Below are 13,116 nucleotides of genomic sequence, written 5' to 3'. Positions count from 1 at the left end.
AGGTGGCGTGGTTTTCCTTGATAACAGTGATGAGTCAAACCGACATTCGCGGATAGCAGCCAGAGATGGCTGTCCTCACTGTTGGTTTGACACCTGAGTTTGATAGATTTTGCCACCTTCAGAAAAAATAAATAAATAAAATAATAATACAATTCAAACATGATTAGCACTTTTAAGACTCCACTACTTTTAAATTGACACTTCTAAACTCACACTGAGACGTCAAACCATTACTTCCAATACCAATATATTTTTATATACAGCCAGTGGTTTGATATATTTCCCACCTACCTTGGTTTTTCCTGTGCCTCTTTATTTGTTGGCAGCTTGTCAGGACTGCTGTTTGTTTCCTGTGCCTGTGTGATTCGCGTATCTTCGAAAAAACAAAATATGATTATATTTCAGTGGTTAGGAAAGGAAAAGCAGAATCGGTAAACAGTGTACCATGTTTACTTTTTCAGTACATGCAGCCACTCTGGTTTTTGGCACCCGAGACTCTAAACCATGTTGAGCCTGGTTAAGATGCTCAACATTTCCGTGTATAATTAGCCCTTGAACTTCCCCTTACCCATGAGGTCGCCGTCAAGGGCATCGAATCTCCAGATTTCTGATCCTGTCCATTTGGATTTTGGTAGAAGCCGAGGAGGATTTTGGGTTTTGCAGCTGCCGCACCATGGACACCCACAGGATATGTCCCTCGTCAATGCAAACCGAAAAGGCGGAGGGTGAAGTTGCGACAGTCGCCCAACGCGTCTCCAGCATAGTGGATCGTCTGCCGAGTCAAAAGTTGGAAGCAGCTTATGTGCCGCAGGTGGTTTCACTCGGTCCTCTGCATTTCGGAAACCCCCAACTTGGCAAATATGAAACATTCAAAGATGAGCTCCCTCACATACTCGTTGACAGAGCTGGTCGTCCTCCCTTCAAGAACCTAGTTGCAGATATGATAGTGCAGGGTAGTAAGATTCGGCAATGGTATGAGCACCTCCATATTTGGAATGACATGAGTGACGAGGAACTGGGTTGGATCTTGGCTCGCGACGGCTTATTCCTTTTGCGATTCTTAAGGTATGCTTTCCTTTACAACCCTCATGTTCAGGTTTGGCCAAAAAAAGTCTCTATTACCGCAAGTATATATCATTTTAGATCCCAATTTTAACATTTTTGAATCCAGGTTTATCCAATATTACAGTTCTGCAACATTCAAATATATATATATATAGATATTTTGCATAGAACAGTCTAATCATATAATTTTAAGAAATTATATTAGACACATATTTTTTTTAAATTAAAATATTTAAAATATTTTTTGAAAAAATTATTATAATTTGGTTATCAAATTAGTTTTTTGGAATGGCGTTTACAGCTTTATAATCTACTAGGATGATTAAAAAACTAATTTTTGAAAGAAGTTTTAATTCCAGTCCAATACCTCTGAATCTTGAATAGTTAAGCTATTTTCTTGAGCTCTTAACCAAACCAATAAAATATAATTTTTATTTATTTTTATAATTATTAGATCCATTAGTTTAGGGACTGTCATCACAGACTATTATCTACTAATGCAGTACTATTATCTACTAATGCAATGCAAGACGACTCCAGGGAAATTAATCATTGAAAAAAATAAGCTGTAATTTCTGTCAGATACCTCTACATCTTGAGTAATTAACCTATTTCTTTAAACTCTTAACCAAACAAATAAAATATAATTTTAAATTTATTTATAGACCTATTAAATATATATATGTATTCCAAAAAAATTTAGCTTTTATTTATAGAAAATAATAGAGGTTACATCCGTGTTCTTTCTGAGTAATTCGTATATGTGTATACAAAATTTGTTATAGAACTTTCATGAATAAAATTAGTTTGAAACACACTGTCATGATCCGATAAAAAGAGACTAAAGCAAAGCTGTTTCTGATAAAACTGTACAAAAAGCCATAAATGTCTTCCAAGATAATCACTGAAATATAATCACTGAAATATATACATATGGCTGATCTGTAGCTTGTAAATTGAAAATATATATAATTTCAGGAAACTCCCACATATATTCCCGAAACAACTACTTTTGCTTAAATAATTAGCTCCATTATTTAGTCAAACCCAAGTATTAAAAAAAATGGGCCTTTATCCAGATGCAATCCAATTTTGGAGAAGCGATCAACCTCTTCATATATATATAAATAATAATGTCTTTTATATATATCTTTACGTAACATTTTTTATTAATGATATCTGCAGATAATATCAAACTATACCATACTTATTTCTCACCAGTGAAAGCACAATCATTATGATTGAATTGTAATACTGTGTTATTATTAATATAGATATAAATTGCCCCGGATGCGGGTGTTTAAGGCGATGGGACGGGAGTTGGAGGCTGGCCACATGCCGTCCCTCAGGCATCACGTGGCACTCCATGCGCGCGGACGGATAGATCATACCAGGTTTAAGACGAAGGGACCTGGGACGGCAGCAGTTAATGCCCGGAGAGTGCACTCGATCCAGAGCAACGCTGCAGTAATGGCGGATGGGATCCCGAGCAGGGTAGGTGACGATGAAGAGCATAAATCTGGTCTGGAGCAGGGAATGTGGGTCGTGTTGCATTCGGCTGGCCTCTCTGTCGTCGAAGCGGTCCCTTCTCAGACGGTTGGGTCCATTACGAGGCTGGTTCTGGTAATTGACAGTCTGGTTCACTTGGCAGTTAGCAGGGAGTCTCATCCCACTATGGTGAGACCCAGACAGAGGATGCTGAGCCGTCGAGGTTCTTCAAGAGGAGGGGGTTCGCGCAGACCTGAGAGGGATGATGCGGGGCATTGCTGCCACTGTAATCTGGCAAGCTCCATTGGAGCCATTCCCCTGCACTCAGGCCATCATATGGATGCCGGGGCTTCTAGCTCGGCCACCTTGCCAGCTTTTGGCTCCACCATCTTCAATTTCACCAGCTCTACGGCAAACCCAAGAATCAGTGCGCATGTTTCCATTCTGTTCATTGAGAATCCTCCTGAGGCGGATGACCCCATAGAAGCTCGGGAGCAAGGGATGCAGGACTACCCTGGGGAAGCAGAGCAGGCTCCGACAGCTGAGTTGGAGCAGGAAGAAAAGGGCCGGGCCACCGTCGAGGAAAAATCCAAGCATTCCCAGAATGCTCCAAACGCGGCTATTGGGGAAGCGGAAGCGACCCCTCCTACTGAAGCTGAGCCGGATTACTACGGTTGGTGCCCAATTGTGGAAGAGCAACTGGATGAGCCGAATGAATAATCACGCCGGCGCTCATGCTCCACCAGGTCGCTCCAGGTCCAGTCACCGTTTCCTGGTTTGTTGTCGGTTCAGTCAATGCTTTTTTTGGGATGTCAAAGATGTTGAGTTTTTTTTGTGTTAATGATGAGAGCACTTACTGTTTCCCCTGCGCGGGATGACTTGATCAGCTCCTTTTTGTCTTAGGCCCCTGCGAGGGCCACCGTCTATGGGCAGTCTTGGATTTTCAGTTTACCACCCCTGTGAGGGCTTGCTATGGGGGACTATGTCTTGGTTTCTGTCAGTCTTAGTTTTTGTCTCTGTCTGGTGCCCTTTGAGGGCAAGAGCATACTGGTTTCACCTGTTGTAATTTTGCACTCTGTACATATTTAATAGATTAGCCTTTTTACGGAGAAAAAAAAAATATAGATATAAATTGAAATGAAATAAAATTTAGTATTTGAAAAGAATTATAAATATTTTTATTTTTTATATTTAATATTCAAAATATATTTAAATATAGATAAATTTATAAATCATTGATAAATTAGAAGCGAAATTTATTAAAAGAAAATATTATCAAAAACTCTTAATAAAGAGAGTCAGTTTGGGGTAAGTCAATTGATAATGGTATTGGAAATGAAGTCCTATGGAACATGAAGTTTTGGATTGAAATCTTGTGTTATTTTTTATTGGGGTAAGAAGTTAAGGATGTAGTCTTACCAAACTAAAAAAAACTTAACAAAATAGGAAAACTATATTTAATATTTATGATTTAAATTTGCTTCTGAAATATATATATTTATATATATATTTTTTTTGTTGTTGTTGATGATTTTAGGAAGATCTTCACCCGGGAGTCGGACTGTGATCAAGCAACTCGTTTTTTCTTTTTACAAAACCAGCTACCATCGGCAGTGGAGGAAGATATTATGAAACTGGAAAATCAAACTACCGTGTTTGCAGCGGTGCAGGAAGATATTATGAAGCTACAAAATCAAATACCCATGTTTGCCTTACAGATGATCCTTCAATGGCAGGCAGGCACAGATCTAGATCTCAACTCAATTTTAAGACACATTTGGCACACTCTATCTCCTTTTCTCTGCAAACGTGACAAGCTGGATTCATATGTTTTAGCCGCTCCCTCATTAAGGCCAGATTCACATCTTTTAGGGTTCGTGTATGAAAATATCATCCGCCCTTCGGATCCCACAGATCATGCAGAACACTATCGAATGTGGAAGAAAAAGAGGTACATGATCACTCTCCCATCAGCTGTAGAACTCAGAAGAAAAGGAGTGAAATTCGCTGCACACGTTGAACATCTCAACGAAATCCGTTTCGATGGCAAAACCTACACGATTTACTTGCCCACCATCAAAATGGACGAGAGAACAGAAGCTGTCATGAGAAATTTGGTGGCATTCGAGGCATTCGTTTGCAAAAAGGAAACGAAACCGCTGCTGTGCTATGTGGACTTGATGGACCGGTTGATCAGAACAGCCGCCGACGTTGAGGTGCTGAGAAATGGCGGTATAATCCACAACAGCTTGGGCACCGACGAAGAAGTAGTCGGTGTCTGGAACGGAATGCGGAAAGCAATGGGGAAGGGTAAGTACGAACCAATTGAATCAGCCATTGATGGCGTTACAACTTTCTACACGAATTACGAATATATAATGATATGTGCTGAACTGAGATACAAGTACTTTCCAAGGGCGTGCCTTGTAGCATCTACGTTGGCAGGATGTGTCGTATTGCTTTTAAGTATATTGCAAACCATTCTGTCGTGGGAGCAAGTCCGACTTCAACGACAGAGTATGCAAAAATAATCATATGGTAGTCCGATATTGTGCTTGGATTTAGTTGCTGAACTTTACATTAGTTGCTTTTCAGTGTGTATGGTTGCCTGTTTTTCGTATGGGGTGGCAAAACCATGGTTCCCACCCCTTTTTTCTTTCCTGCAGGTCGAAATGTATAAGTGTGTTATTTTTTCTATCCATGGCGTCATTTCACTTCACCGTGGCATGGCAGGGCATGGAAATCTTCACAACCCAGTGGCAGCGCTCTTTTCTTTCATACAAGTTGAAATGTATCAGTGCGTTTATCTTACTGTACTTGGCGTCACTTCACTTCTCAATGGCATGGCAGGGCAGGGAAGGCTCACCTCCCAGTGGCAGGCAGGGCAGGGAAGGCTTTGTTACAGGTCTTAAGTTTTCCAAATTTTCCTAGCTTGAAATCTGCAACTGTTAAGCGTTTTCAAGGGAGAATGCACTCTATGTACAGATTATTGTTGAGATATAAATTTGTACTATTTATTACCTTTGCGTTCTAGAGCAAGCACTGTTTTGGTTTAAACTAAATAAAAATTCTCATTTTCAAACAACTGGCACCTGATACAAAATTTAAGAACACAAACTAGAGCAGATTGAAGCAGAGAGGTTGATATGTAAGTCCTCTATTATTTTTAAAATATATATTTTTTAATTTATAATTATTTGATATTATTTTTTGATTTTTATTTGTTTAATATCAAAAGGTACGAAGAAAAGTTAGCAAGCATATAAATTCTATCTAACAGAAAGATAAGGTGTTTTAATTTGGTATTTTCTAGGGAGGGTCTCAGTTATTTTTAGGGACGTTTTTAAAGTTATTTTTAGGCTAATTTTGTCATTTTATCTATTATTATTTAAAGGGTAATGTATTTAAAGTTATTTGAATAGTTTTTACCTAAATTTTCACTATTTTCCAGACAAAATTATCACTACTACGCAGGTGAGGTGTTAGGGAAGCGAATATTCCCCGCGCAAGCTACCACATGTCACCTTTCTCCGTGTATCTTGAGGCACCCAACGGCAATTTTGTGTCAAATTCGTTTCTATGTCAAGAATAATGAGGCAATGTGTAGGACTAATCTCTAATTATCTTTGAGAATAATGAGGCAATGGGTAGGACTAATGATGAATAGCTGCGGAAGGAAAAGTCGTAGTCTATTTATTATGTCACTGGTAAGTTATGTATAGCGATGTTTTGCTACGTGGTTAGGTCGGTCCATTACCACCACCACCAAAGCTCCAACGTGACATCACCACTGTACCATCCTCATCTTCAAAGCCTCCAAATTGGCGAGCCTTATTTCCAACCCTATACGTTATTTAATACCTGTAAATACACCCTCTCGCTCTTTGAATTCCTCAACGTTGCTTTGGAGGTGTTCTGGTTTTCGTTTCATACGGATCGTAATCCTCTACTTCAGTTTTGACAAAGGCTTATTTAAATACCTTTTATTAGATAGGTAGATTACTTCTATAAATTTTTATTGACACAGAGATGCTTAATGTATTTTGCTTTATGTTCTATATATGTCGAAATGCGAAAAATATATCGGGCTATATTGAAAATCGAGTGTGGGTAAGATGTTGATGATGTGGCTACATTTTGTTCAAGGGATTTAAAATATTATTATAATAGTTAATAATGAAGGTAGTTATTAATTTTTATTGAGGTTAATATTTTCACACATTGGCATAACACACAGCAAAGGTATGAACATATATATTTTCTGTTTGTCATGGAAAACATTTTGTTTTATATATCTGGTGAACATATGCTTCTATCTCCATCAAAAACATTTTGTATATAGCAGGATATCTGTCATACAATCTTGTCAAATCTCAAGATGTGGAGAAATCCACACAACAGTCTATGTAAGGGCTTTATCAAATCGAGTCATATATGTTGATATCATCCAAAAACAATGAATATAATATAAATATATAGCTTTTATTTTTTTTCGTGTTGAAAAAAAATATTTTATGTCTTTTAAATATATTTAAAATTTAAATTAAATGTAAATTTATTTTATTTTTGAAATTCAAATTGAATGTAAATGTATTTTATTTTTGAAATTTAAAATGATTAAAAAAAACAACAAGCCTATACAGTAGCTGGGTTTTCTGGGTTTGCATAGGCTTCCATATGTTTTTGGAATCTTCACAAACCTTTGGGTTTGCATAGGCTTCCAAATGTTTTTGGAATCTTGACAAACCTCTGGGTTTGCATAGGCTTCTAGATGTTTTTGGAATCTTGACAAACCTCTTTTGACATTTTGATTTGTCAATGTTTCCAAGTTAAAACAATATCTCATTGCTTTACAAAATTTAATACAAACATACTTACAAATTTAATAAATGTATCTCCATTTTTTATATTTCTAGCTGTATATCAGTTAAATTACAAATGAGATGGATTTTAAGTATCTACATAAATATGTAATAAAATAAATATTATTGAGTTATTTTTCATTTATGATTCCTATATTATTTATTAGAATTAATTATTGAATATATTTTCTATGTTTAATTTTATTATAAAATATGAAAATATTGAATTAAAACAATTTAAATAAATGTTTTTTTATTACAATAAAATATGATTTTTTTTTTTCTATATTAAAAAAAATTAATATAAATTTTATATGGTTTTGAAATTATTTATAATTTTGAGAATTTAGGCTTTGAATATTAATGCATTTGTTTTATTCATATGACTTTGAAAATGAATTATTGTAAAATTACATTAATAATAAAAATTGAGATTAAGACAATGGTGTAGGATTTGAAAATTAATAAGTAGATATGAGTATTAATAAATTTGATATTGTTATATTATATGATTTGAAAATGAACCATTATAAAATTATATTAATAAAAGTTGGGAGTAATATAAATTTATAAAAGTTCGGACTAATATAACGCTGGGGTTTTAACATTAATAAATTTTTTTATCATATGATTTGAAAATTGAGATTAATGTTTAGCATAACAGGATGTCCTTAATTTTATGATTAATGAGTTTGTTTTATTATATAATTTTAAAATTGAAATTAATAAATTTAATTTGTTGTAAGATTTTATTTTTTTTTCCTGAAATAAAATTATATTAAGGTAATATTTGAAAATATAAAAATAAAAGTATTTTAAATGGTATAGTAAAATAATAATATGAACTATAAAATTGGAATGAATTTGTTTTATAATATGATTTTAAAATGAATCTAGTTAGAAATATAAAATTACGTTAAGAGAAGATTTTAAAAGGTAAATTTAAAACATTTTAAAATTTTCTTGGAAATTGAAATAATGTGAAATATGAAAATCTATTAGGATATTTTATTTAATTATTTATTAAACATTTATGAAAATATAAAAAATAAATAATTGTAAATAAAGTAAATTAAAATAAATAAATAAATATATATATATATATATATATATATATATATATATATATATATATCTTCTTTCCCATTTAATATAAATATTTTTTCCTATAGTTTAGATTCTTCTATAGTTGGGAGATCCAACTCTTTCTCTCTTCTTTTCACTTTATGTTAATTTATGAATTTGTTGTTTCCTTTTTTGTTTATATGGAATGATTTTTTTGCTTTAATAAAATGAAAATGATGTGAAGCCACAATTTGATGGTATCGTTGGTGTATTTTTGGTGTGATTTAGTGATGCCACTAAAAGGTTTTATAAAATGCAATTTGATAACATGATGCCCACGGAGATCTAGTAAAAGTGTTAGTGCAAATGCCAATATCGTAAAATTGTTAGGGCAAAGACCAATGATATTGGCATTGTATTCCTTGAGACAACTCCAAGTTTTGTTTGATCTCGTTATCAATCTTCTATTAGTTTTTAAATTAAATTATTTATTTAAACCTACAGTTTTGCATTATAAGGACAATATCATGTTTAATTGGGGAAATCATTTGTTTAATGTTTTTTTGTTATAGATTTTGAGTTCAAAATTTAGGAGTTTGTCGAGTTATTAAGGGTTCACTAGTTGAATGTTCAATGTGGATCGAACAATAGCATTTTGTCTTCAAATATATAGTATAAAGTGTGTTTCTTTTTTCAGAAATTTCCATAAGAACACCCTTTCAATATATCAAATGTAAATTGTATATGGCTGTGACTTATAACATTGCTTCAAATGTTTGTTTACATTGGCATATTGCATTGTAGCAAAGTTTCTTTCCATGAGAGACATCAAACTTTTTAAAAAAATCTAACATCATGAAATAGTGCATATCACACCTAAAACGACTTTGGTTATGAAAACCACATAACTCCAAAACCTTCCTTTGTGCCACATATCATGTTGCATCAAAGACTCTATATAGGTGAGACATCAAACTTTTTTGCATTGTAGTGGAATGTGTATCACACATAAAATGTTGTTAGCCACTATATAACACATCGCTCCAAACTTTCCTTTGTCACAACATGTTGCATCATGGGAACATATCATTCTATGTGATACATCAAGCTTTCAAGAACCTTCCTTGTGACATATTGCATCACTTCAATATTTTCATTATGATAACATGTCACATCGCAGCGAAGATCACATTATCACAAGATTTCCTTTACTGTGACATAGTTTGTGCCCATCTAAAATGCCTTTGGTTGTGACATAGTGTATCATTCTAAAATTTATAGTGTTATAACATAATCACTTCGAGGAAAAGTTTGTCGTTGTGCAACATAATGCATGTTTCCAAACTTGTCTTCAGTGTGAGGAAGGGAAAATTTCTAAATTTGTATTGTGTAAAGGGGTTTAATAATGAGAGGAAGTTAGAATCATGTAAAGTGAAAGTATGGCTACTTCTTCATCTACCAATGACCAAAATACATAGAAGTTTCTGAACAATCATAATCATTGTGTTTGGAAAACTTGCAAAGAGTCCAAGAGGAACTGTGAACAATAAAAATGTGAATGATCCACCAAGTTGAGCAAGTGTATTTCTTCAATATGGCTTTGGAATATTATAATGTAAAGGAGGCCTTGATAAACCATAATGAACAATAATCGGGGACTTTATTGTTTAAAAAACTTGAACAAAAGTATAGCAATATCATCTCAATGATATTTTCCTTTTAGATATAAAAATTTGTATATAAATAATAGATAAGTATAGATAGCCCAAACACAAACCCAAAAGAAATAACACTCAACTTGCAAAACAAAGACAAATGCATGAAAGAAAAATAATCCTTGAAAGGATAAGCTAATGAATGCTTTTCCGAAAAGCAATAATCTAGTATGCAATCCAGAAATGTACAAGAAATAATTAGTAATTGAATTAATTTTCTACAAGGAAGGAAAAATACATATAATATCTAAGAAAAGAGGTGTTTAGTGTATAAAAGAGAGAAGAGACATACACAATATAAAATGTTACATGAATAAGAAAAAAATGTTCAATGTAATGTTTGAATATGACTATGTTTGTAAGTAATGAATGTTATGGACTTATCTCAAACTAAAAGTATAGTATATTAATTACATGTTATGGAAACTATAAGGAAAACTAATTATCATTATTAGAAAGAGATGAAGTTAGAACATAAAGGATTCCTTATAATCACTCAAGACCTCCTTATTTATGCATGATGATAGAGAGAGTGAAGGAGTCTATTATAAGTCTTTTTTACTATATGTTTGGATTTTAAGAGGAAAATGTTAGGAGGATGCCTTTGCTAAAAAAAGGGTGTTTCACCATTTTAGTTTTTGGTGGAAAATGAAAACCATGTTAACTTTATGCTTTCTAATGAAAAACCCTATTAGATAAGTCACTAATTGTGACCACAAAGACTATCAGAGATGAAAGTGAAAACATTATTGACTATTGGATGTAGGAGAGATATGTGAGGGTTAGTGTGTTGTTGCATAACATATAGTAAATTATTGACTTTGCAAGGAATGTTCTTGGGATGTAGGAGAGAGAAGGAATTGACAAAAGAAATATGTGTTAAGCAATGATGATATACATTGTAACAAAATAACCCCTCTGTCAAGGTTGTTACATAGCCAATTTGCAAAATGTCTATAATTAGATGTGAAAAATAAGTTGGTGTGTGTTCAATTTGTTATGCCATGGTAATCCAATGCCATAGCAATGAATTAGCTATAGCATAAACATTTTTCTTCTTGCATGGAATAAGGATTTTTTTTTTGATCTGGGAATCAAAGTAGGGATAATTTTTCTTGAGATTTTTTTTCTTTAGCTCTGCATTTTCTTTGTTCGCGGAATAACAACCAATTTTTTCATGGTATTAGAATTCAATGGGTTAATGACTCATGATAATGGAAGAATAGTGGAAAATGAAAAAGATTTATAAAACACTTTAAAAAGTCTAATGAATGTGTATAATGAGAAGTTTAATAACTGGAAGATAAATACCAATGATGCACTCATTAATAATGATTTGTGTATTTTTGTTGTTTATGGCTATCCTGGAATAATTGTCCTTATCCCTCTCTACCCTCATGGATTCCATTGGAGAACTTAAGAGCTTTACAAATAAAGGGTTGCAAATTTGAAATAATATGGACATAAGAATCCCAGGGAATCAAGTAATTTTTCTTTCTTGTTTAAAGGTTTCATTTTTCATTTTGTCTTTATTGTAAAAAATTTCTTGCTTTAGAGCAGTGCACATAAGCAAACATCCAACTTCAAAGCCACTTTGAAAATGTGAACAATGTAGGTACTTGTGCAGATTAGGGAGTTGGATATTCATTCTCATGTTTCCAATAGTCCAAAGTCCATTGGGATGCTCAAGAATCTTGAAAAATTGTTATGCGCAATGAAAAATATGATATTAATGGGTTGAAAAATTTACCTGATGAATTTGGTCATCTGCAGTCCTTGAAACACTTAGAGTTAAGGGGCTTGACAGAGATTGAGTCGCTACCAAAGTCCTTTGGAAACTTGACAAACCTCCAAACTATTCACCTATTTCATTGCTACAATCTACATATGCTCCCAGATTCCTTTGGAAACTTAACAAACCTCTAAACTATTCACCTGTGGGACTGATCCCATCTACGAATGCTCTTAGATTCCTTCAGAAACTTAGTGAGCCTCCAAAATATTTACCTATTCCACTGTTCCCATCTGCAGATTCTCCTAGTATGGAAACATTGGTACCTTATGAAAGGTTGAGAGCATGTGGTTGTGTGAAGCTGAAGAAAATAAGGGATTTATTACACTGCACACAAATTTGGTAGCTATCTATTCATGAGAATTGTAATGGTCTAGTACATGGAGGTTGGAGCGTTGCCAACAATAGTGATAACCCTGAACTTGATTGGTTGTGGTGCACTGAGGAAAGTATGAAATCTTTGTGATCTATCAAAACTATAGACACTCGACATTAGTTGGTGCATGGAAGTGTTGAGACATTGGTATCTTTGGAGAGGTTGAAGACATATAGTTGTGTGAAGCTGAAGAGAATACATGAAGATGGATTTGGGAGCTACGTGTTGGTTACTACTTTGGATTAGAAGAGGTGGAAGGTGTTGAAAATTGTACATGGTTAACACACTTTGATGCCTCTAGATGTCACAAATTATAGTGTTCGGTGGGGGAGATATGGGAGATTGCACAGACGATCTGAAGATTCATTGTTTTCAAGGAAGTCAAAGTTTTCTTAAATATTGAATAGATTATATGGTAACCAATTTCACCATCAAAGTGACTTGTGTAGTGTTTGATGAAGCTTGACACAAGGATACTGAAATTACCTTTCCCTCAATACTATTGATTCAAATAATGTTTTTTTGGCATCTTGCTTTAGTGGGGATTATTCATTTTTAAGAAAAGAATAAAGAATTGTGTATTGATATTGGTGTCTAGAACTTTGAGAAGCATTTATTTTATTTTTGTAATATATGGTGGACATGACAACCATAGTTTCTTATTTGAGTGAGTGTTCACATATTTGTTTCTGGCGGATCAAAAGTTGATGTAAAATTAAATCATTATTTCTAAAATTTTGCATTATAGAAAAT

The 13,116-nt window shown here is 33.7% G+C and overlaps 1 protein-coding gene across 3 annotated transcripts; it reads left to right on the top strand.

Annotated features, from left to right (window-relative positions):
• Positions 1 to 308: 308 nt before the first annotated feature.
• Positions 309 to 5,573, top strand: LOC149227019 (putative UPF0481 protein At3g02645). Of its 3 annotated transcripts, none has more exons than XM_089377676.1 (3): positions 324 to 1,065; positions 4,091 to 5,070; positions 5,287 to 5,573. In XM_089377676.1, exons 1-3 carry the CDS (start codon positions 674 to 676, stop codon positions 5,463 to 5,465), a joined length of 1,551 nt encoding a protein of 516 aa, XP_089233802.1. In that variant the 5' UTR covers positions 324 to 673; the 3' UTR covers positions 5,466 to 5,573. The 3 variants fall into 3 exon arrangements, with proteins under 3 accessions (XP_089233804.1, XP_089233802.1, XP_089233803.1); XM_089377677.1 differs by having other exon boundaries at positions 325 to 1,065; positions 4,091 to 4,863; XM_089377678.1 differs by lacking the exons at positions 4,091 to 5,070; positions 5,287 to 5,573 and adding an exon at positions 2,340 to 3,635 and having other exon boundaries at positions 309 to 1,065.
• Positions 5,574 to 13,116: the final 7,543 nt, after the last annotated feature.

Source organism: Pinus tabuliformis, chromosome J, assembly GCF_031772625.1.
Source record: "Pinus tabuliformis cultivar Carrire ecotype Pingquan chromosome J, CPIR1, whole genome shotgun sequence".
NCBI classification, from domain to species: domain Eukaryota; kingdom Viridiplantae; phylum Streptophyta; class Pinopsida; order Pinales; family Pinaceae; genus Pinus; species Pinus tabuliformis.
The sequence above is the reverse complement of the archived record's forward strand: the minus strand, read 5'-3'. Positions and strand labels throughout refer to the sequence as shown.

Excerpts from the sequence above, each read along its gene's own strand:
- LOC149227019 (XM_089377676.1), top strand. The coding sequence starts at position 674 with ATGGACACCCACAGGATATGTCCCTCGTCAATGCAAACCGAAAAGGCG. Across the intron at positions 1,066-4,090 it reads TTCCTTTTGCGATTCTTAAG|GAAGATCTTCACCCGGGAGT; the intron begins GTATGCTTTCCT and ends TGATGATTTTAG. Across the intron at positions 5,071-5,286 it reads AGTCCGACTTCAACGACAGA|GGCATGGAAATCTTCACAAC; the intron begins GTATGCAAAAAT and ends GTGGCATGGCAG.